The sequence below is a fragment of the Sminthopsis crassicaudata genome, chromosome 3 (genome assembly GCF_048593235.1).
Source record: "Sminthopsis crassicaudata isolate SCR6 chromosome 3, ASM4859323v1, whole genome shotgun sequence".
Taxonomy (NCBI): Eukaryota; Metazoa; Chordata; class Mammalia; order Dasyuromorphia; family Dasyuridae; genus Sminthopsis; species Sminthopsis crassicaudata.
In genome coordinates this window covers 556,303,136-556,328,874 of record NC_133619.1, presented here as the reverse complement: position 1 = coordinate 556,328,874, position 25,739 = coordinate 556,303,136, and the positions used below count along the sequence as shown (strand labels likewise).

Below are 25,739 nucleotides of genomic sequence, written 5' to 3'. Positions count from 1 at the left end.
AAAAAGATAAAACTTGTTTTAAAATGTGGATTTGGGACGAATTCCAGGGAGAAATTAGTGTTCTCTCTTGTGTATCTGTCCATCTCTGGGTTATATAGCTCAGAATGTTTCACCATAGTGTTTATAATCATATCAGAATGAAACCTTAAAAATATTGTGAAGAAGTACAAAAAGAGATGAAACTTGTTTTAAAATCTGGATTTGGGACGTATTCCAGGGAGAGATTAGTGTTCTCTCTGTGTATCTGTCCAACTCTGGGTTATGCTCAGCAAATATCTGTTCTTGGAGACACCTATGTGTAAAGTATTTCTGGGTGGGAGGGGGAAGAAGGGATCATGACACATCCAGAGTAAATATAGTTCCAAACAACTGTTACTGAAGCAAGATTTAGATATAACTCAGCTGCAATGCAGACTTACCCTAAAAGCAAATATTTTTCCCAGGAAAGAAAATAAATACGTTGTTCTGCCTCAGATTCAGTACTTGCTCCCTAGTTGGGGAAATAAATATGCTTTCTTAGAGTCTGCCTTCCATGCAAACGACTTTTCTCCAGAACTGGTAATGATTGCTTGCCATCTTTGAGAATTTGAAGGGTTATGTGGAAGAGGGATTCAGCTTGTTGTTCTTCTGGGCCCACAGAGAACTTGGGAACCACATGTGGAATTTATAGGGAGATTAATTTCTGCTTAGTATAATGAAGAGCTTCCCAACAATTTTATTATTTTTTCAATTTATTTCAGTCATGTCTAACTCTTTGTGACCCCATTTTGGGGTTTTCTTGACAGATGCTAGAATGGGTTGCCATTTTCTTCTCCAGCTCATTTTACAGATGATGTAAACAGGGTAAAGTGACTTGCTCTGGATCACACATTTGGGGTCACATTTGAAGTCAGTTCTTCCTAACTCTAAGTCTGGCACTTTATCCTAGGTGTTCTTAATCATAGGTTATAGATTCCCTTTCAGATAATGGCTATCTGTAATGGAAGGAGAGGTCAAAAAATTAATAGGGGAAATAATCAGATATAGTGTGAACTAAGTGGACTCTGAGGTCCCTTCTAATTTGGGTTCTTTGATTCTCTGGGTCACAAGACAGAACTTTACCTATGAGAACTAAGGGAGCACGGACTTGTTCTTGAATTTGGAACAACAACAATAAAAAAACAAAACACTCCAACCCCCCTAGGATTCTTTTGATGATTAAATAAAATAACATGTAAAGTACTTTGTAAGCCTTACTTGTTTCTTTGACCCTCATTTTCATTTTAAAACAAAGTGGTTGATTTTTATAATTTCTGAGCTCCCTTCTAACACTAAATTCTTTGATATTCCCTAATTGAATTAAAGGGTAACTACTTGGCACGTAACTAAAATGCTTACCCTGGTGTTAGATCAGAAATCCAATCTGAACTCTGACACTTACTAGCATTGTGATCCTGGGCAAGTCACTTACCTGGTTACCTCAGTTTCCTCATCTGTAAAGTGAGCTGGAGAAGGAAATGACAAATCACTCTGGTGTATTTGCCAAGAAAACCCTAAAATGGGGTCATTGAAACTGCTCAATTACAAAATGTACTCCATACTTTTAAAAATGATTGAATTGGCAGTAGCCAAAAATTATATTTCTTTCTTGCAGGATCAGACTGTATACCCACTTAATTTTAAAAGTTAAATAATCCTTGAAGTTGTAAGGGGCAGGTATTATTAACTACTCTTGTGGCAAGAAAACCCATTTAAAATTTGTTGTTCTTGTTCATCATTTTCAGTTGTGACTCTTTATCAGTAGGGTTGAATGACCATTTAGAATACAAGTTAGCAAAAGTCTTTACACCATAATTATAATAAATTTAGGGAGAGAGAGAAGATTAGTTGACAGAGAAGGATTTCTCTATCTTTAGGGAAAGTAGGCTTATAGATAGCAGCCCTTTTCCACAGGTCCTTGTAGCATACAGAAAACACACAATTATGCTTGATTCACAGTTAGTTAGCTGCTAGCTTGTTGATTGTGTTTCAGAAGAGGGCAAAGAGATTTACTCATCTCTTAGTCTTTGTTGATGTAGGAGTTTGAGACAAACTTTTGGTTGTCTTTGCAAAAGAAGTCCCAGTAGAGGGATTAGAATGTGCACCCTGAAAATGCAAGTTTGCTCTAAAATGGCATGGCTCCTCTCCATAAATGGAGAATACAGGACCCTTTGCCTTCTGCCATCATACCTCCAAGTTGAGAAAACAGACAAGTAGCTTGGTTAGATCATTCACTGAGATAAATGATAGGGCCAATGGTAATCTTGATCTCCTGACCTTATCTGGTTTGATCTCTGAAAAGCATGGAGGTCAATTAAAAAAAAAAAAAGCATGGATTTGGAGTCAGAAACCTGAGCTTAAGGTGAAGTTTCATCATTTATAAGCTGTATGACTTCATTACTCCAAGCCTTCGTTCCTCATCTCTAACATGGAGAATATAACACATTCACAGGTTATGTGGGTTCTCAAATGAGAGAATGTGTATCAAATGCTTTGAAATCACAAAAGGTTATTATGAAATGAGTGTAAGTTGGTATTTATTACCATCACCCCTTAGGCAGGTACTGTAATTAGGAATTTTTTTTTTGGTCAGGTACAATGTTAAGCTTAAGAAATACCTTTTAAATGTCCTTACATAGTAGATGCTGGATTTTGAGAGCATCTGAATGGTATGACTGACCCTTTGCTGCCCCCATTCAGAAGGTATGATGGAGAAAATCCTATTCAATCCAGGAAGAATACTGTTTAATTGGGGTTGGACTAAGTCCAGGAGTGTCTATTAAACCTACTAAAGGAAGATATTAGCTTTTCTTCATCTAAGGAGTAGAAGCAGTTACCCAAGCTTCTGCTCCCCATGGAAGACAGGGGATAGGGGATGGATCAAAACTTTATATTTGTGATCATTAGGTTGCTACAGGTGACCAGAAACTGAGGAGGGTCTCAGCAATCCAGTGTCACTCCTTGACCAGCCTATTACTGAGGAAGGAATCTGCCATTGAAAACTTGAACCCAGGATTGCTATTCTTAGATGTAGGTGTAGAGTCTTGGGCAGGGCCAGGCTAAATGTTTGCTGTAGGTGAGGTCTTCAGGGTAATATTGACAGAGTTATAACCAGCCAGATGCTATTATCCATAATTCTAAGTGGGACAAAGACCCACAAGTTGGAGCAATGAAGAATGAAAAGGAGAATCCTGGAGATAACAATGTCCTCCAATGGGAGTTTAATGATAGGGAAGTGGACAGACTCTGCCTCTGCCAGGTAAAAAAGCAAGACTATTTATTTGAGCACTGGGATAAGGATAGATTTTTTTTAGAATGACACAAAATTTACTAAGTTCACTGATTTCATTAACTTAAGGGTGTTTATGGGTAGTGTGTTGAGGAGAGTGCCTTGTAAAATGTTAAACACTATTTGTGAGCTCTGATGAGCACAGGAGGAAGGTATGAACAAATTGACAATCCTGGCACAAAAGATCCATGGAGAGTGAGATCACTTCTGGAGGAGGTTTTAAGGGATGACCTCCTTCTTGAAGATATGACAGATGAGCTTAGCCTTGAAGGCTGGGAAAAAGTTTAGGAGGCAGAGATAGTGGGGAGGTATTTGCCAGACACGGGGAACAATGTGATAAAAAAGATCCATGCTTTTCGAGGTAAAGAGGCAAGTTCCAAAAATGAGAGTCAGTAGTCCAATTTGGCTATACCCGAAGAGGATTCATTTTCACTTGAGAAAAAAATAGCAGCTCCGATTACTTTTTATGTTTATTAAAGTTCCAGATAATTCAATCCTAAACCTTTTTAGTGTTTAACTATTGCCATACCATTTTGACTCTCATTAGAATTGCAAAAACATTTTTCCTTAGGTTGTCTAACTGTAAGAGTGAATTCTCTAGACCAGATTTGGTTAGTGCTTTAGTGCATTTGCCTTCCAGGTTTTGGGTGGTACACGTTGAGGTCACCTTTCCTCCATTGTGATTTTAGCTTCGAAGGGTGTGGGTGTTCTTTGGCCTCAGAAACTCTTCTTACCTCCCACTTTGTCTTTTCCTAGCCAGAGGCCTGTCCTGATTTGTTCTTGTGAGTCATGGTATACAAACAAGATAAAATGTATATTTCTTACCCAATTAGCTAGACACTGTTGTATAGCAATGGACATTGTTAGTAGCTATTGTAATATTTGTAATCAAAGTGATTTCTAATACCTGAGATGAGATTTTAGTTCTCTAAGGGACTTAAGAAATTATGTGTACCTCCTCCCCTCATTCCATTTTACAGATGAAGAAGAAAGTCAGTTAAAAATCACAGAATTAAGTGGCAGAAGGATTCATGCCCATATCCTTTCATTCTAAATCCAGTTATTTTTTTTCCTTCCCTCCTTTCCTTTTCTTCCTTCCTCCCTCTCTCCTTTCCTCCCTTCTTTTCTCACTATCCCTCTCCTCCTTCCCTCCTTTCTTCCCCCCTTCATCCTTTCCTCCTTCCCCTCCTCCCCCTTTTCTTCCTTTCTTCCCTCCCTTCTTTCTTTCCTTCCTTCCTCCCTCCTTCCCCCTCTTTTCCTCCTTTCCCTCCTCCCTCTTTTCTTCCTTTCCTCCCTCCCTTCTTTCCTTCCTTCCTCCCTTCTTCCCTCTCTCTCCCTTCCTCTCTGCTTTCCTCCTTCCTTCTTCCTCTCCTTCCTTCCCTCCTTCTTTCCTTCCCTCCTTTTTCCCTCACTGAATTCTGGAAGTGCACCTACTGATACTCCAATTTGTAACTCCTCTCTTCCAACAACCCTGTAAGACATTTAGAGCAAATACTCTCTAATACCTAATTTATACATGAAGAAGCTGAACTAGGAGATTCTAGTCCTCTTTCCACAATGCAGTGATGCCTCTAGTTATAAAATAATTTGATAAAAGCTCAGTTATTTACTTAGTATGGTAACATCTTTTCCCCATTGATTCCATGACAGATGAACTCTTGATGTTGAAATTATGGAATTATGGGAAGACATGGTCAACATTAGAATGGGCAGGCATAGATGGGTTTCAGTCTGCATTATTGTATGAGGTCACAGATATCAGTCTATATTGCCAAGGTCCTTATGATGAGGTAACATGATGAGGTAACAGGGAACCAAATAATTGAGATAAATACCTAATGGTGAGGTATATACCTCAATAGGATTCACTGAGGTCTAGTGGCAGGATTGGGGTACAGGGAGTCACATGGAGCCCCTTAGGATTCGGCACAAGGATACAAAGTTAAATCAGGTCTAGTGGCGGCGAGAGTCCCCTGTAAATGAATTTACAGGCCGAAAATCTAGTAAAAACAGGTTTATTGCAAGGTTTGGAAGCAAGGTTAAAGTCTGGTTAGTAAAAGGCACTAGGTAGAGGAAGATATATGACAAAAGCAGCGGGACAGAGAATCTCTGATGCAAATCATCTTGGCTGGCATCTTTCAACTCTCTGACAAAGGACGACTCCACCTTTGCTGCCTTTATCTGCTTGAAGAAGCATATGGGCGGAGCTCAGGTTGATTCCAGAAGGCCAGATTTTTGCCGGGCTTTTCAGATAAGGAAGAAACTATTTTGGGGAAACCTGAGCAGATTGTTGGGGGCTGGGTACAAGTCCAAACTGGCTCAGATACGGATCTCTCCCCTTGGGGTTTTGACCAGATCTTGTAACTCAAAGACCAGTCCTAAAGGTAGATCAGACAAGGAATGTTAAAGGGGGTTACGCCCGCATCACTTAGAAGCTACTATTTTGGGGCATAATGAAATTACTTGGCTCAGCAGTGAGGGGAAAGGGGAAGTATATGCATTTTAACAAATTGAACTCAACTTTCTTGCCTTCATTTTTCTAAGGAGAAAATATTGTAGGGGACTGAATATTTTAATTTCTTCTAGGTAAGAATTCTCTTTAACTGTTATGTGTGCTAATTCACTCATTCTTGTTAGAGAGGAATGCTGTATTCCTTTTCCTTTCTGTCTTTACTTTTCTTCTTCTAATTCAGATAGGGATGTTTCATGACTTAGTGTTCCTTCAAACTCCACTTTTGGATATGTTGGCCAATATGTTGTCCTTCTTTCCCCAGTTAGTTTTACTGAGAACTCATCTGGTAAAGTATATTTAAAGCTTTTTTTGAAAGAAATGTTTTTCCTTCTCTACATAGGATAAAAATCTGATATTATCAGTCAATAATATGCAGCTGTACACTTTCCAACAGTAGCATTATTAAAGATTCATCTGTTTAATGAAATAGGCCCCTTCTTGAAAATTTCATTCTTGTCAACCTCATTTTAGCATTTCAAGAAGGGAAAGTTTTAGTTGAATGGTAAAGTATTCCACCTTAATTACAGTTCTGGTTGTATTTATTTACAGGTTTTATAAGCAGTTAGGAGGTGTAATGGGTGGAGTGTTGGACTTCAAGTCAGAAAGATCTGAGTTCATATACCCATAGGGCTATAAAATTGCATATTCTTTGATCCAGCAGTGTCTTTACTGGGCCTGTATCCCAAAGAGATCATAAAAAAGGGAAAAGGACCCACATGTGCAAAATGTTTGTGGCAGCCCTTTTTGTAGTAGCAAGGAACTAGAAACTGAGTGGATGCCCATCAGTTAGAGAATGGCTGAGTAAGTTATGGCATATGAATGTAATTGGATATTATTGTTCTATAAGAAATTATGAGCAGGCTGATTTCGGAAAAGCCTGGAAAGACTTACATGAACTGATGTTGAGTGAAGGGAGCAGAACTGAGAATATTTATGCACAGTAACAACAAGATTATGTGATGGACTTGGCTCATTTCAGCAATGAGGTGATTCAAAGCAATTCCAGTGGAATGATTGAGGTTGGAAAATGCCATCTGCATTCAGAGAGAGTACTATGGAGACTGAATGTGGATCAAAGCATGGTATTTTCACCTTTTTTGTTCTTGTTTGTTTGCTTTTTTTCTCATAGTTTTTTTTTTCCCTTTTTGATCTGATCTTTCTTGCACTATCACAACAAATATTGAAATTTTTTTTTAAAAGAAAGATCTGAGTTCAAATCATGGTACTCCAAACAAGTCACTTAATTCTCATCTGTAGAATGAAGGGGTTAGATTTATGGCTTCTACAATCTTTTTTTTCCAGCTCTAAATTTATCATCCTATGACAGCCATATTTTGCAAAACAGGAACTGAAAGCCATGTGTTAGCCATAGTTAATAGAGCTTTTCTTTTCTTATTTGACAGATAAAGAAACTGACAAACAGAAGCTGCCCATATTTGTAGCATCAGAAACTTGAACCCAGATTTTCTCAATCCAAGTCTTGTGTTCTAGAAACACCACACTGTCCTCTCAAAAGGAAGTAATATTTCTTTATGTACAGTCCTTTAATTATCAAAGAACTTTCACATCTGTGCTTTGTTTGACTTTTACAACAGCCCTGTGACATACCTAGGCAGGGCAGGTATTATCTCTCCCTCCCAGATGAGTAAACTGATCTGAGAAAAAATTGATTTGCCCAGAGTCACACAATGTCTCTGTCATACAGTGACAAGACCTCGAAAAAATTTAGATTTCCTGGTTTCCAGTCCATTTTAGTTTTTTCCAAGTCATGTCCATTTAAAAGAACTTAGTGATAAATAATATAATGAAAACAGCTTATATATGTATATATGTACACATTTTTTTTTTTTTTATTTTGACTATTTGTGTCCGTCTCTTTGTGACCCTGATTGTGGTTTTCTTGGCAAAGATATAGGACTGGTTTGCCATTTCTTTCTCCAATTCATTTTACAGATGAAGAAACTGAGGCAAACAGGGTTATGTGACTTGACCAGAATTACACATGTAGTAAATGTTTGAGGTCAGACTTGAGCTCAGGAAGATGAGTCTCCCTATCTATAGGACTGGCATTCTATATACTGCACCACCCAGCTGCCCTAGAAAAGTTTAAATTGATTTGCCCTGGGACACTCCAGTAGTAACTAGTAGAGTAAAGATTTGAACCCTTGGTCTGTAATTCCAAATTTAGTTTTCTTTTCATACTACCATGAAACAATAGAATATGAGTCCAAAGAGCTTCATATGCAATCTAATCCAACTGATACTTGCCCAGGGATGCTTTCTGCAACATACCTAACAAGTGGTTAACCGGCCTTTGCTTAAAGACCCAGTGGCTGGGAACCCACTCCCTCCCAAGGCAACCCCATTGCATTTTGGAATAATTCTGTTAGAAAATTATTTTTTCCTTAAAATCAAGACTTAAATTTGCATTATTGCTCTTTCTGAAACCATGCTGCTTAGCTTTTTGTTTAACATGGCCATCTGAAACAAATTATAGTAGGCTCCTTATATGTTCACAGGAAAATTTTTGTACCCATATATGATGCTAGCTTGAAACATAACCTAGCTTCTTAGATTTTCTTTCTTTGGAAAAAATCTGCCATTCAGTGCAATGCAACAAACATGTATTGTGCACAAGGCTGTACTGGAGGCAACATTAACCTAGAGCCAGTTGTTAAATTTTCTATGAGAGTGTTTATACCTTGGAAATTGGAAAAATGCTACAAATGAGGGCTTGATTCCTTATTTTATTAATAGTCTAGTATTAAGAATGTAATGGAGAAAATAATAATTCAGATTACACTTAAAAGTATATTGTTTGTACAGTTTCTTTTCTATCTTATTTTTTGGTCAGTTTTTAAATATTTATCAGCATATTCCCAATTACATATTTGTATAAGGTATTGTATGACTTCATTGGGAGAGATGCAAAGATAAATATAACATAATTTCCTACCCAACTCCAATTTACAGTGTAGTTGAGGCAATATGCTATGCATATAAGAAATACACAGTGGATCATTAATAAGTGCACAGGAAAGCTACAACAATTTTAGGGAAGTCAAATTGTCTTCACAGTGGGTGCAGTATTTGTTGTGTCTTGAAACAGGATTTCATGGTAAATACATGTCTATGTATCAAAGATAATGTGGATCTTCTAGTTTTCATTTTATCTTCTGAAATATAATTAAAGTATTATTTATTTTGAGTGGAGGCCCTGATGGCCTGATTCTTAAGACTATACTTGTCAAAACCAGGTGTTGGATTTGCCTTGAACTTCACTCTATCTTTTGCATTTGGGGTTACTACCTTCCAGTAAGACTCATACACATAGACATTATCCATATTTGGGGTTTAATTAATTTATTCTGGCATACATGGTTTTGTTCTAGATCTTTAGCTTAACTCTTCACTTTTGATAGATTCATTATTGATATAATCTCATTTACTAGGTTATTTGGCTCGGCCAATTGCAAAAGCAGATTTTACAATGCAGGAAAGCCAGTTAAGCAATAGCAGACACTAAGTTGAAAGTAAATAGGGATTGAGGCCTGAGGTTTGTACAAAAGTATGGAAAGAATTAGGTGGTTAGAGAAGCCAGTGGAACTCCAAGGGGCAGACAGGGAACAGTCTGAGCCCAGAGTGGATTTCATGCACACAGGGTGTCCAATAAAGTCTGACCATGAGCAAAGATAAGTTCACATACAGTTTTTTCCATTCAATGAACACAAGAATTTGCATTTATTTATCTAGCACTTTAATATTTACAAAATGCTTTAAAAATGTTATTTTATTCTTACAGCATTTCTGGAAGATGGGTGCTATTATTTACTCTCATTTTACAGATAAGAAAAAATGTCAGTTTGCATTTCAGCTTGGGGTGGTGCCCCTCTTATTTGTCTGACACAGTTCAGCTGTGGACAGCTCCCAGTTCTCACAGGTATAGGGTAAATAGATCTATCTGAGCAGTCATGAACAGAAAGCCTTAGAATTCCTCTCCTGAAGTTCCCTCATTAGAAAGATGAGGAAACTAAAGCCCAGGGAAAGGTTACAAGTAGTGTCTCTCACGTTCTGTATTCAGGTATCTAATGTTATTTTTACTTTTTAGAATGGGTGGGCTGGAGTGAGCAGTGTAAATTTTGCTAATGTCAGCTTTGTTCTAGAGACAGAATGTTAGTAACACTTAGCAGAGGATTTATTGTGGTAGCAATAGTGTGGGGTAATGACCCCAGCATGCCTTCTTGCATCTCATTTCCTTTAAAGGATAGGCTATCTGGGCTGAAAATGCTTTGGCTATTTTTAGGTTGCTTAGTGGGGTGTGAGAGGGAAAGGGGATTTTTTTAAGGTCAGTCTAAACTATTTTCCCCAAAAGGCCAATTGTATTTTTTATGGGAATGCCTCTTTAGGGTTTAGGTCATCTAATATATAATATAACCATATGGGCCAGTTCTATAGTTAGAAACAGGGTGAGCCCAGATCACATATTTTCAAAATTAAATATACACTTAGTATTGTTGGGTATCAAAAGGAAAAAAATATGTGTGGGGTATTTGGGGATTTTCTGTAGCTTGTAGTACTCCTTTTTATCACATGCCAGACATCTGCGTCTTGCCTTCAGTCAGCATACATTTCTTTTCTTTTCTTTTCTTTTCTTTTTTTTTACTATTCAATTAACAAGAATTTCTTCTTCCCAACACCCCCTATTTAAAAGGAAAAGAAAGGGAAAAAAAATCTCCTAACAAACTTGCATAGTTGATCACAGAAAATTCCCACATTGTCCATGTTAAAAAATTTATGACTCATCATGAAACTTGAATCCATTACTCTCTCTTCAAGAGGTGGAGTAGCTTAGTTGGTTTTTGGTCCCCTGGAATCATGGGTTAGTCATTGCATTGATCAGAGTTCTCAAGTCTTTCAAAACTTTTTTTCAGAGTTATCATAAATACTGTTGTTCTGGTTCTGCTCACTTTACTCTGCATTAATTCAAGTTTTTCTAGATTTCTTCAAAATCATTAACTTAACCATTTTTGGGTCACTTTATAACTCCATTATATTCATCCTCTTAATAATAATAACTCATATTACAGTTACAAACTCCTTTTGTCACAACACCTTTCTGAGGGAGATACTACAAAGATATTTTATTTTCATTTTACAGATGAGAAAACTAAAACTCATTAAACGGCTTGCCCATGACCACAGAACTAGATATCCGAGTTCCCTTCTGGCCCTTTCATGTTATGAGTTATCAAATATCAGATGACCCAACAAAACTAACAAAAACTACTACCCACTTATTTCAAAACATGTGATAAAATTCCTTAGCTGATGTGTGTAAAGTGTTTTCCTTTTCAGCACTGTACTTGGGTAAGAGATGCTAACTGAAGGAGTAGTGTCTTTTGCCTATTCCAGTTAATAAAGCAGTAAGCCAAAAGCTGAGCATTTCTCCAAGGCTCAGTTGCCCCAAGAGCTGGCAGAGAAAGCTGGTAGCAATTTTAGGGAGACAGGTTTCAGCCTTTAGAAGGCAAATCTAGCTGTTTGTGGATTTGGAGGAACAGAGGGTTAGATTCAAATTCAGCTCATTGGGAGCTTAGATATTTCCTTAATTTTGAGCATGACCCTTTTTAAAAATAAGTAATTTCAGACCCTTCCCATGATAATAGTTGTATTTGTATTAAGAAAATATATGAGAATGCTATTGTGAATTCAGGAATTGCTTTTAAGTGAATGTGTATTTTATAACTCATTGTTAACATACATTCAGAAAATAGTTATGCATATTGTGGTATATGAATGTAATAGAATATTATTGTGCTGAAAGAAATAATGAAGGTGATGAATATAGAGAAGCATGGAAAGCTCTACATGAACTGATGCAGAATGAAGTAATCAGAGCCAAGAAAACAATTGAGATAATGACTAGTAATCCCCCCCTTCAATACAGACATCCCAAAAGTAAATGATGCAAAATCATAGAAAACAAGCGTGGCTTGAAAGAAGAGACAGGGGAGGATAATCTGAACCAAGCCCTTCAGGGAAGTGGGAAGCTCATAGGCATTACAAATTTCATGTTTTCCAGACTTCATCAATATATTTATTGGCTCAGGGATGACTCTCTCTGAAGGAAAAAAGGGAAGGGTACTGGGGAAAACTGATGTAAAAAACAAAAGGTACCAATCAAACTATTTTTTAAAAAAGAAAAATAGTAATATGTCAACACCAGAGACATTCACTCATTCTACAGAAAGTATATTTGTTATACAATTGAGTCATTTAATGAGATGACTCAATTTGCATAAATTGTTGAAGATGTGTCAAGGTCTTTGGCCCACAAATCAGAAACAACTTCCAAAATGACGTCTAAGACATAGCTTTAAATCTTACAAAATTTCTGATGTTGGTGTACCTACTGCTTTTTAAGCCAATATGTTCTAATGTAGGACATTGCTTATTAGAAAATTCTTTTTGAAATCTTGGTCTCTCAGTTCCTTCAAGGAACAAAGTTCACGCATATCTAGAAAAAGCATTTCTCTTCATTTTCAAATTATCAAGTATGTTTACCACTTTACATAGCATAGTTACTCCCCCAACTCCAACTTCCTTCCATTGGAAGATGGGGTCTTTCCCTGACTTTGCAGCTTAACTACTAGGTTCTGTACCTTGGGGGCTCTGACAATCAGGGCTTGGTGTGGGCTGGAAATCAGCTTAAATGAGAAGAAAAAAGACATTCTTTACACTGGGATTCTTGGGGTCTGAATAGTGAGTTTAGTAACTTATTTATATATTTATATTTATATATTGTAGTCCAAATAGACCTTATAGGGTTGTTTAAGTATGAGTAAATTTGTTTTTAAATAGACAAGGTCATTTCTACAGTTGAGTTAACTTTGTGATTTTAGGTTTTAATTGCAGCCTAGTTAATGAATTAGCTCCCTTTCCCTCCTTTCCCTATCACCCCCATTCTTAGGAATCTGGAAATGGTAGAAAATCTTTGGAAAAGAATCAACATTGAATGCCTATTAGTGTTTCAGGTATTTGTCCTTCAAGAATATAACACATGCAACTCCTAGATTTCAGACTGACTTGACTGAGAGTTGGCCCCAGAGTCGTGGACGATTCCAATTTATGGTGTCAGGGGTTGTGACCTACATCCTAAATTCATTCTTCATGTCAACAGAAGCTTTTGAGGGATAGTCTGTTTGGTACAATGCAAAGAATCCTGGACTGAGGAATTAGGAGTCCCAGATCCAGGTCCTGCCCAATCTGTGCTCCTGGGAAGTCTCGTGGATTCCATTTTAAACAGAGGTTTTAGGTCAGTTCACAAAACTAAAGCTGGAAGGGGGTTGTGGATAGGACACAGGCTGAAATCAGGAGGATCTGAGTTCAAATGTAGCTTCAAATTTAACACTTACTTAACAAACACTAGTAGTGGGACCCTTACTTAACCCCTGTTGCCTCACTAAAAAAAATTTAAAAAGCTGGAAGAGACCTTGGAGATCTTGCAGTCCATCCTTGTCATTGTACATATAAATAAATTGAGTCTGGGAGGATAAGAGACTTAGTAACAAGTACCAGAGTCTAGCATTTAATCCAAATTCCCTTTTCTATGGCAATTATATATTTACCTACTTTTTTATGATTTATGAAGACATTCTTTCCAGCTCTCCCCTTCTCCCACTACGAAGTAATGAAAAAAAAAATTAAAGCTGAACCTATAATTTCTTTGGCATAACCCTAGCCCAAGGAGGAACTTCTTTTTATTAGTATAAATTGGTACCTGCTGGGTAAATTAATAATGAGGGTTTTCTGGAGGCACTGCGGTGGGGTCACCGAGGTCCTATTGTTTGTGTTTGTATGTTTGTGTATGAAGTGGGATTTGAATCCGGATTTTCCCAGTTAGGTGGATCAATAAATAGAGTCTTCAAGTCAGAAAGACCTGAGTTTGAATGCTGTCTTAAAGCTTTACTAGCTAGTTGATTCTGGATAAATCACTTACTTTCCTCACCTTCAATTTCTTCATCTATAAAATGGGGATAATAATAACATGTTTCCCAGAGTTGTAAGGATGTTAACAATTAAAACCACTTTACAGACTTTAAAATGCTATATAATTGCTGGTTATTATTATTGTTATTGTTATTATCCTTTTGTAGATGAGGAAGTATGTTTTGAATCCAGGGTTCAACTGAAAGTCTCCTGATTCCCAGGCCTGATAGCTACCTCTCAATTTGAAAGATCACAGGCTAAGCTTTTTTTTTTTTTTTAATGAAACTTTTTATTTTCAAAACATATGCAAGGATAATTTTTCACCATTGACCTTTGCAAAACCTTGTGTCCCAATTTCCCCCCTTTTCCTATCTCCTCCCTTAGATGTCAAGTAATCCAATGTATCTTAAACATGATGAAAATATATGTTAAATCTAATATATGCATACATATTTATACAATTAGCTTGCTGCACAAGAAAAATCAGATCAAAAAGGGAAAGAAAATAAAATTCAAACAAACAGCAACAAAAAGAGTGAGAATGTTAGGTTGTGATCTATACTCAGTTCCCACAGTCCTGTCCCTGGGTGTAAATGGCTCTCTTTATCACAGGATAAAGAACTGCAGGCCAGGCTTTCTTTTCAGCTACATAAGACTGCTGAGGGTGAATGAGATCTTGTCTAGGACTTAAGTACATTGTACCAAAATTGAGGAAGCCTGGATTTCTAGTCACCAACTCCCTGTGACCCTGAAGTCACTTTTCCTCCCTGTGCCTCAGTTTCCTTATCTGCTAACTAAGACAGGTGTATTAAATGGTTTGGGATGTTCCTTCCAGTTCTAATACTCTCTGATTTGAGTTCAGACTGGCATTAGCCATTTTGACAGATACTGGGGAGCAAGAAAAAGAATGGTCCCTGGGGACAGGGATGGGATCCTATTTCAACACTTGGTTTTTTACCAAGTGGGAAATGAAGCAAAGATGTATTCTGGCTATGACATTATGACTAACACACAATAATTGGTTCAGAAGTATGTAAATCAGCCACCAAAGTAGATGTACCATCGTTTTCTCATTCATCCAAGTATATTTCTAAATAAGTAAACTTAGTATCATTAAGTAAACTATTATTACTAATACTAAGTAAACTAAATAAACTCAACTATAATTAACACAATATGTGTTGTTTGAGCTTAAAATTAATATTTTAATTTAGTTAAGATGTTATTTAATAAAATATTATTTTGTTAATAATGAAAATTGGTATGGCCAGTTCTCCATGGATATTTTAGTAAATGGGCAAGGATATGGTAATAGTTAAAATAGCTAATATTTATATTGTATTAACTTTGAACCAGGCACTTAACTCAGTACTTTATAATTATTTTCTCATTTGATTCTCACAATAATCCTGGGAGGGAGGTGCCATCATTATCCTCGTTGTATGGTTACAAAAGTATGGTAAATAGAAATTAAATGATTTCCCCAGAGTTACAAAGCTGGTAAGTGTGGGTAGGGGGCTGAATTTGAATTTAGGCCTTATGTCACTCTGATTCCATATGAACTTCAGTAGATCCCTGTTGCCTTTTGGGCCAAATCTAAGTAGCTTTGCTTGGTTTTTAAAACCCTTTACAATCTGATTCCAATGTGACTTTCCAGATTTAATCCTCCCCTCCACAAATTCTACTGTCTTTCTTACTAGTATGATATATAATACACACAGTATTACATTTCCCATCTCCATGCTTTTGCAGAATCTGTGCCTTAACCTAGAAGGCACTTTAACCTTTTCATTCACTTTTTAGACTCCTTAGTTTCTCCTTCAATATCAAGTGGGTAACATCCATCCCACAGTCTGTATAGGGCTGGCAAAATCATTTGCTAAGGCAACTGCAGGCAATGATGAGCTGAAAGCTAGAAACAATAATCTCTTTTTTGTTGTTTTAAAAATATGTTTATTTTTTTGTCACAGAAAATCTGAAAAATGTCAAAAGGATTTTACAGTTTCCCAAACCCAATCCAATGCTCAATCCTCCTCCTCATTTGAACACAGCTATGATGTGTTACCCTCCCAATATTCTCATCTCCAGGGCAAAAATTTCTTATTTTCCTCATTTTTTCTTTTTTTTTTTTTTTAAGAGTGAAAATGCCATATTGTGGTCCAGACTCAGTTCCCACAGTCCTCTCTCTGGGTGTAGATGGCTCTTTTCATTATAAGAACATTGGAACTGGTCTGAATCTAGATACAATAATCTCTCTACATTGATAATTTTGTATGGCCTATGAATGATACTATAAATATTCAAATGATCTTTGGCAGAAAAATGATTCCCCATCTCTGCTCTACACGAAATCTTTAATGGTTCCCCAGTTCCCTTGCCAGTTTCTACTGCTTCTCTCATCCCCAATAATTTGTATTTAATATGGCCTCTTATTATAACCCTCAGTCTCTTGCACTTGTTAGGCATTTATTAATTTGTTCAGTTAAATTAATTTTTATTCCTATCAAAATCATCATCTACCTCTGTTTGTTTTTTTTCCAGGATAAATCTGAATAATTCACTCCCCCAATGACTATATTTTATTTGAATTTAAAGCTTCCATTGTGGTCTAGAAAGTTTACAAGACATTTGAGAGGCTGTATGATGTTGGACAAGGGTTACAGCCAATTTTTGTACTGCTTTGAGCTAAGAATGGTTTTTATATTTTAACGTGATTTAATTGGTTTTATTTATACAAAAAAAACCAGTTTTCTACACTGCACCCATCTTGAAATTTGTGGGTTTTTTTTTTAATACAGACATTTTGGCAGTTTTTAATTTTTTTGGTTTTTGTATTTTTAAGTAAAGTTTTATTGTATTTGAAAATGTAAAATTCACTTTTGGCTCACAGGCCATAAAGGCAGGCTAGATTTGGCTCTTAAGCCTCGGATTGTTGACCTTCTGCTTCAGGAGAAAGTCAGTAGGGGAAGGAAAAAGAGCACGAGGTTTAGCATCAGAAGACATGGGTCTGAATTTTGCTTGTGCAAAGTAATCGTTAACTCTTTAGCTGTATTATGAAAAGGACAGCTTCTAGGAAATAGGAGGCCATAAACTACCTGCAAGCAGTAAATAGAGTGAAGGTCCTGGAATCAGGGGGACCTCAGTTCAAATTTGGCCTCAGATGCTTACTAGCTTTATAACCTCAGGTAAGTTACCTAATTCTGTTTGCCTCAGTTTCCTCATCTGTAAAATGAGCTGGAGAAGGAAATGGCCATTGGAAAATGGATGAGATTGTTCTTATTGGGTCAGATTAGAGCAGCTTGTAGAAGTTTCAAAGAGTCAAAATCATGGAAGGAAAATGGTCCTACCAAGCAGCCCTAGGGGAATGGGCTGCTTTGGTCAATAATGGATTCTCCCTCATTCAGAGTTTTCAAGCAAAGGCTGCAGAACCACATAGTAAGTATGTGGCAGATGACATTTTTGTGGGTTGGATCCAATGGCCTGATCCAAGTCTGAAAATTGTGATTGTGACTCAAGGTTCCTTATCTTTAAAATGAGAAGATTGACCCAAATGATTCCCGAGGTTCCATCAACTTCTAAATCCTACAATAGGATCTGAAACATTATTAAACGCTGAATTATGCTTGTCATTTTTGTGTGTTACAGATTCAAGGAATTTGTTTCTTTAATGACCAGAGCTGTTTCTTAACTGCTCTTCCCCATTACAATCCTTCTTTTTTCCTGCCCTGGAAAAAGTTTCCACTCATTTATTCTTGCTGTCATGGGACTGTCAAGAACAGTTTGCTTCTTTTCAGTGAAACTCCTCATGTGAGAGTCACTGAGTAAGCAACATTTCTTTCCTTCATCTAGGGAGATTTGGGAAGCTAGAGGACTTGGAATAACATTTTTTGCAGCATTTTCTCATCCTGTTGAAAGACAAAAATGGAGTAGCCTTGGCTGCAATGGAAAACCAATGTCTTCACACATTGGTTAAAATTGTATTATTAATCTAATTAGCCTGTATTTTATCGAGTGGGAGGGAAAACCCTAGATTTTAATTTTTTATTACATTGACTAAAAAATGGGGTCCAGAATGAGGGAGGTGACTTCCGGTTCTCCATGGCCCAAGTCAGGATTGAGTTTAATTCTGGGCATACCATTTTATGAAAGACATTTGCAGACTGGAACATGTCCAGAGGAAGGGTTCCAGAATAGTTAGGGGGACTTGAAATCAGGCAGTAGTTAGGGGTTCTTAGACTGTGTGTCTTTGTGTACTGGGGTGCTGGTGGCAAGGATTGGTATTAGTAGACTGAAAACCAAGCAGAATAACTGGTGGGAAATGAAGAACTGTTTGGAAATTCTGAGTCCTTTATAAAGGGAGGCTTTGGGAAGAGATTTTAATGCCATTCTCCAATGTCTAGTAGACAGTTAGTGATGTAGAATTGTAGATTAGGAGAAGGGATAAAAGGCCAGTGTATAGATTAGGGAGTCACCTGGATGATAGATACATCATCCAGGATGATGTAACAGGGATGTCTGTTCAGGTAAGGGTTGATGTAGATTGGCCTCTGATTCAGTGATTCAGGAGACCCCATTTTTTGGTGATATGGGCATCTTTTGTCCTTTATTTTATGAATGATAATGAATTTCTACTGTATAATTCTTGGCTGTTTCTTAGTAGTGTCTTATAGTGTCTTAGTAGATCTTCCAGAGGTGCTAACATTTTTGTAGTATGCTGTTCTATGTTGCAAGTTTCACCTCTTGCAATTATCTACATTGAACTCTTGAATTGAATCCTGAATTCTTTAAGAATAACCTATCTGTAATTTTTAAAGCAGTGACCTGATCTTGTATTGCTGCATAAGCTTGGAGACCCCATTTCTTAGCTTGCTCCCAGCTATTATTATCCAAGATGCTCTAGCCTAGGCTGTGACGAACGTCACTTTGTCATGCATTTTAAAAATAATAATAAATTATTTTTGCCTGTTTTTTGCCTCAGTTTTTTTTAAACATGAAACATTAAAAAAAACATAAAAGAGATGGGTGGAATGTATGATCCCTAAAGCCCCCTCTAATTTAAACAATTTGATTCTGTGATTTTCAGTTGATTCTGACATCTGATTTTTTTGACCAAATGGTTCCTGAATGTTGTTGAAAATATCCTGTCAAGAAGCTTTTTGCCTCTAATCTTGACCCTACCACTACCTTTTCTAACTCAGGATACCTGCCAAAATCATTTTTCACATTTGAGCATGCCAGTTTTCCTGCTAAAATTTTTTTTAGTAGCTCCCTGTTACCCAGATTATATTCTATGCCTAGTATCTGGGCCTCTCCACATTCTACCTAGAATCTACTTTTCAGCTTTATTTTTACTCCTTTCCTTTCTTAACCAATTTGGGTATGGAATTTAGAGACCTGGGAAAACAGGTAACATCAAGTAACATTTATATAATGCTTGAAAGTTTGCTAAATGTTTAGAATACCTCATTTCATCCTCACAATAACTCTGTGAAATAGGTGCAATTGGTATCCCCTTTTTACAGATGAAGAAACTGAGGCAGACAGGCTCACACAACTCTCATGTTTATTTTGTGTATGTGTTTTATTCTTCCTGTTTGACTTTAAATTCTTTGAGGCAGGACTTGCTTTTTCATTTTTATGTTCCTAGCCAAGTATTTTATTTTTAATAAATGTTTGGCAAAGTGAATTGAACTTCAGGCATTTTCTTGATTCCCAAGCATTATTCTTGGTGTGAAAAGATCAGCTGATTTTTTTTAAGGAAACGAATGAAGAGACAGATATGGGATGGACAAAAAAAATGCCAGGAGGGATTATGAGGGAGCCCTCATGCCTTTACTGTAGTAAATGGTCAGTTTTCCTGTAAATATAAGATTGATGCTTTTCACTTATAGAAGAACACTTTGAGCTGTATTTCTAGTAGTGATACTGATTTCCCTGCTCTGCTTTTGAGAGGTAAGCTATCAAGAATATAGCTTTGGCAGTGCAACAGCATTGTACTTTGCACAAACCAGCTGACCCAACTTTAGCCCACTGAACTCACCTGCCTGGGCATTCTGATTCTGGTGTTTGGCCCTTCAGCCAGAGACTTCCCAGTTAATCTTTAAATGATCAGGTGAGCAAAAAGCTCTCAGACTAATCTCATTATCAAGAACCTACTTCCAATACTTTGGGCAGCTGATTTCTGTTTGGTTGAATTTTTCCTCCCCAGTTTCATCAGTTGCATTGCCTTTTTTGACACATTTTCCTCTAAATTTATCTAAGGCCTTTCCTCAGAAAAGTACACAGGGCCCCACCAGGGACTTGAAGTTTTTCCAGCATTTGTAGGACTAGAGGAAAATAGGATTTGGAGCTGAAAGAGACCTTAGAAATATTCTTGTTCTATTTACTCCTTTTTCAAGTAGGAAATGGAGGTCCACAGGTAAAGCAAGTTGGCCACCTCTGTGCCATGTCAAGGCCTTGGAGAACTCAAACATTTATCCATCTTTGGCTAAAGAAGAAGATGAGCTTGCTATTTCAGGGGTGTACACCTGCAGAGGATCTCATTTTATAATTTTTTTGGATGAGGGAAAGGAAAAGCAATGTTCACTTACATCTTGGAGGTGCTGCAGCCTAAAGGTCTACTCTCTTGATTGATGAGCCCCTTACCCAGAACTGCCATTTCATTCAAGGCCCTAGCCATGCTCACCTCATTCCCAATGCATTTTTCTCTTACATTCTATTAATAGAAAAAATCTCAACTCATAAACAATATGCATATTTACAAAAAATATACAAGATAAATTTAAAGTCATTTGGAGGGCACTAGTGGCTGCAGAATTGGGAGGAAATCTCATATGGAAGTATCATTTGAAGTGAATGTTAAAGGAAGTAGGGATTCTCCTGGGCAAAGAGGAGGAATCGGACCCTTCCAGGCAAGGGGGATCTCCAGTGTTAAGGCTTGGAGAACAGAGACAAAAAGATGTGTAGGGCAAAACGACTATTTGGACATATATACATACATTGTATTTAATTTATACTCTAACATATTGAACATGTATTGGTCAACCTGCCATCTGGGGGTGGGGAAGGAGGGGAAAAATTAGAACAAAAGGTTTGGCAATTGTCAATGCTGTAAAATTACCCATGCAAATATCTGGTAAATAATAACTATTAAACTATATGTATAAAGATGTGTAGGAATAACCCTGAGCAGATGGATTTGCTTGTGATGTAGAATGTGAGTAGGTTGCCTATAGAGACACTTGAGCCACATTAAATTTCTATTCCTTCCTCTATAAAATGAACATATTACTCATTATCTGATAAATAGCCTATTATGAAGAACTACCCGCAGCTTTTCAGTGTAACTGCTGGTTTGAAGCTTTCCTGAGCTGTAGAAACAAATGAACATATTAGCCATGCTTGGTAACTTAAGTTACATTTTGCCCCATGGGGTCCACCACCTCTGCTGAGATGCAATCAGGCTGCTTTTTTTCAGTTCCCTTTGATCACTGCAGTGATCAGAGATTAGATAACTCTCAGTGTAATTTGCTCAGTGTCTTATTTCTAAAAAAAATGTTGATATCTTGCTTTCACATTTTGCCTTCCCTTCTCCTAGAGTCATTCTTTATCACAATCATTTTCTTTAAAAGAGAAAAAAAAAGCAGGGAATTGATCAATATATGGGAAAGAATCTGACAGTATAAGAAATGTTCTATACATAGGGTACCTCCACTTCAGGAAAGGAATAGGAAGAGGAGGTATTTTCTCATATCGCTTTTTTGGAGCCAGGCTTGTTCTTTGTAATTTTGCCACTTTAACTTTCAGTTGTGTTATGGTGTTTCTCTCCATTTACATTGTTATGGTATATATGGTTGTTGACCTTTGTTCTGGAGGAGGACTAAAATGACATTACTAGGTTAGAGTAGAGTTACAGTTACAGTGTGTCCGAACAGTCCAGTACAGTCTTGGAATGCTCTGCCTCAGGTCGGACACAAATAGTCCCTATGAGCATTTGGGGTGGATTCTCTGACTTTGCCCATCTTACATTTCCTCTGGGCTAATTCAATTCTGCTTTGCTCATAGAGCACAGCACCTTCTCTGATGAGGGCTCCTCATGCTGGGTGGTTCTTTGCCAATGTCTCCAATGTCATACAATCAGTTCTATAGTTTTTAAAAGAAACCTTGAGAGTATCTATAATAGGCTATTTATATTTATAGAGGGAAGGAATAGAGAATTAATGTGGTCCCCACATCCAACCTACTCTGTATCCAGATTGATCACACATTATTTCCCTTTACTTTTTGACCACCTTGTGCGGGCTCTCCCTGTGTAAGTTCTCTATAAAATAGTCTTTTTGGCAAGAGTACATTGTATCCAACTGTGGTTTTTCCTGCATAGTAATAGTTAATTATACTCGTCGTCCTCAGTGTGTTTAGCCTTTTCAAAGGATGCTATACACCCTTCTTATAGTGATGTACAATGCTACAAGGAAGTAGCCTTCTGATCCCATGATCTTGTTTCATACTGCTCACCTGGTGTTGCAAGTTGTTTTGAAAAATCTAATTTTTCTCCCTCCATTCAGTATTCTTTCTCGGGAAAAGCTAGGGGAGGCCGAGTTGGAAGCTTGCCTCAGGTCAGAGCTCAGGTTAAAGGTATAAATGAGGGAATAAAATAGCAAATACCAGATGTTTGTTGAACCTTCTGAAATTCTACTTGTAGAGTTCAGTAGAACATTTTAATTGTCTAGAAAAGAAACTGCATAAATTTTTATTTCTAGTCCTTGCCAATTCTAGTCTTCTTCCCTGACTCTATTTACTTATAGAGTATGTAGACATTTACTTTTTTTTCCAGAGTGCTAAAAGCTTATCAAAAAAGAGGGGAAAAATTCTTAATCATCTTTTTTTTTTCCTTTGTCCATTAAACGTTGACTTATCTTTTTGTGTGCCCATTTTGGAGGTTTGTGGTTATAACCAACTGGCTATTCTCTCAGGAAGAACAGCAGCTTTCACTGAGTTTGGAGATCATATGGATTTGTCAAAGATCTCTTGGGCATATTGTAAATTTCATAATGAGGGTTAGGGATAAATGAATGAATCAATAAAGAATCTTATATATTTAATGTTTATTTCTTGAATCCCACAAGGTGATAGTCAACCGCTGCTGCCTTGAATTCAACTGAAACTATTGATCTGCACCTGGACTAGAGGAAGAGGGAGAGAACGAGACCTTCATAATAAGATCATGTAACTTGACCCTCAAGGAAAGCAGCATCTCATCGAGAACCTGCCCACGATAGTATTGCACCAGAGTCAACCTTCTCCAGTCTGGCAAATCAAAGCACTGAATAATTGAGGATTTTAAAAAAATATTTTAATGACTCTGGATACAGCCTAACGCTGTTGGTGACTTGAACATTTTGAACTAGGTTTTTTGTTTGTTTGTTTGTTTTTTTACCACTTTTTAATCCAGTCCTTTCAAGATGATTGATTTAAGCTTCCTCACGGAGGAGGAGCAAGATGCCATCATGAAAGTCCTTCAGAGAGATGCTGAATTGAAGAGAGCAGAAGAAGAGAGAGTCAGGTAAGATTCTGATATCAAAGAGATCATATCCTAAAGATGTTAATTCCAAGAGAAATTTTGGCTTCTCTGACTGTAGGTGATGATGTAATACTTGAGCAAATAATAACAAATTTGGATTACTTACTGAGCCACAATTCCATGTTACTCCCTAAAAATACTTTCTTACTATGAATTAATGAAGAACCAAATCAGATTGTTTTCTTAAAAATGCCAGGTGAACCAATTTAAACTGGAATCTATATATTTTTTAAAAAAATTATTGAATGGATATAAAAACTATGTCAATGAATTGAATTTATATTTATTTCGCTGGGTCTGAATTCATGATAGAATTAAACTTTGTTAAGCCTTTCTAAAATTCATCACAAAATGATATTGATATCTGTGGCAACAGTTATACTACAGTATAAATTTCTCTTGCAGGATAGAATTTATTTATTTATTGTCACTGCAAACAGTTTTCCTAGCCTAGTTGTTATTGTTATCACTCTTTTTTTCTACCTCTAGAGTATATAACCAGAGAACAACTTAAATGAATAGTATGAGATTATAGCCTAGAAAGGGAGATTGTAGAGCTAAGCTATAACTAGGGTAGAGTCCCTGGAGCTTTGCAATGGAACACTGAATTTCAGTTGAATTTCTTAGAAATCCATCAAAAGTTATAAAGACTAATTAATTAATTAATTAAATGGGAACTAACCAGATAGTAGTCAAGGATGAACTATTTCCCTTTTCTCTCCAGTTCCTCAGCTGAGTGCATACTACATGTAGCTTCTCTTTTGGGTCTGGTACTTGCTCTTGATAAAAAATTTTCAGTTATGGCTTTGCCATATTTAGAGGTCAAATATTTCAGTTTACAGACAGAAGGGAGTTTTCCACTATATTCTACTGTTTCCCAAGCTTAAATCTGATCATCATGAATTCCTATTTTTATGGAGTTTTCAGGGGATACCTAATAGCTGGCTTGTTTTCACCTATAACCATATTATCATCTTAGAGAGCAATCAAAATCAAGATTTCAAAGTCCCAAGGAGCATCTAGGTGGCGCAGTGGATAGAGAACCAGCCCTGAATTCAGGAGGACCTGAGTTCAAATCTGGATTCAGACACTTAACACTTCCTGGTTGTGTGACCCTGGGCAAGTCACTTAACTCTAATTGCCTCAGGGAAAAAAAAAAAAAGATTTCAAAGCCCCAGAAAATTATTGAAGTGGTTAGGCATGGGGGATGTGAATAGAGTGAGCCAATCTCTTTATGAATAAAAAATCTTGCAAACTGTAAAGCATTATATCAGTAAGGTAGTTATTTTAAATCAGAAAATCTCAAGGTGTTTTTTGTGTCATGGACCCTTTTGAGTAGGGTCTCTTCAGAATAATATTTATTGTCTACATTCAAAATTGAAGAAAATGACAAATTTCAGTTAGAGGTTAGTGAAAAAAAATGTAATTTTTTTCCATTGAAGATCCCCTAAAATCTAATCATAGACACTAAATTAAGAACCCTTATTAAATAGAGAACTAGGGAATTATAAAATTATGTAAGATTTCTATGGATCTTACTATGTGCCAGGCACTGTGCTAAATATTTTACAATGAATTATAACAATAATAATAATAGCTAACATTTAAATATGTGTCGGGCACTGTGCTAAGTGTGTACCCTAGGAAGTATGTGCTGTTATTACCCCCATTTTACAGATGAGGAAACTGAACCCTTGTTAAATAGGGGCAAGACAGTGATAATAAGTAAGATTTTATGCGGAGCTTACAATGTGCCAGGCACTGTGCTAAATATTATACAATGAATTATAGTAAGAATAATTATAGCTAACAGTTAATAGTGCTTACTATGTGTCGGGCACTGTGCTAAGCGCTTTACTCTAGGAGGTAGGTGCTATTATTACCCCCGTTTTACAGATGAGGAAACTGAGGTAAGGAGTTATCCAGGATCATACAGTTAGAATGTGTCTGAGCTCAAATTTGAATTTAGGTCTTCCTGAAGTTATTTGGAAGTGAACATTAGGGAAACTTTTAAAAGGGATTGGGAGTCATAAAATATGTAGTTTGAAAGAGGGTGTAAGTATGTGTACATATGTGTACATAGAAACATAATCCTGCCTGATTTACAGAAGTGGGGAAGTTATAGATTTTCTGTTTAGAAATTTCAAGCTGTCGTTAGTCTGTTTTCCTGTCTTTGCCAGCAGGCCTAGCTAGCCATTCCTCCCTCTGAGTCAGACTTCAGGGCCCCCTCTAAGGATGGGGGCCTGTGGTCATTACCCCGGTGACCACACTGGGAGGCTCTCCACCTTCCCTATGGGGGTGCTGCTCTAGCCTGACATTTCTACAGTGGCCTTGCAGGCCCAAGCAGCCAGCCT

The 25,739-nt window shown here is 37.0% G+C and overlaps 1 protein-coding gene across 11 annotated transcripts in view; it reads left to right on the top strand.

Moving 5' to 3' along the window:
- Window positions 1-25,739, top strand: part of SYTL2 (synaptotagmin like 2) — a 165,880-nt gene that overhangs the window by 47,175 nt on the left and 92,966 nt on the right. For all 11 annotated transcript variants that reach the window (XM_074304633.1, XM_074304637.1, XM_074304635.1 and 8 more), the window contains exon 2: window positions 22,931-23,367. In XM_074304633.1, coding sequence (XP_074160734.1) covers window positions 23,267-23,367 — 101 coding nt within the window. In that variant the 5' untranslated portion in view covers window positions 22,931-23,266. The remainder of the gene's footprint in view (window positions 1-22,930; window positions 23,368-25,739) is intronic.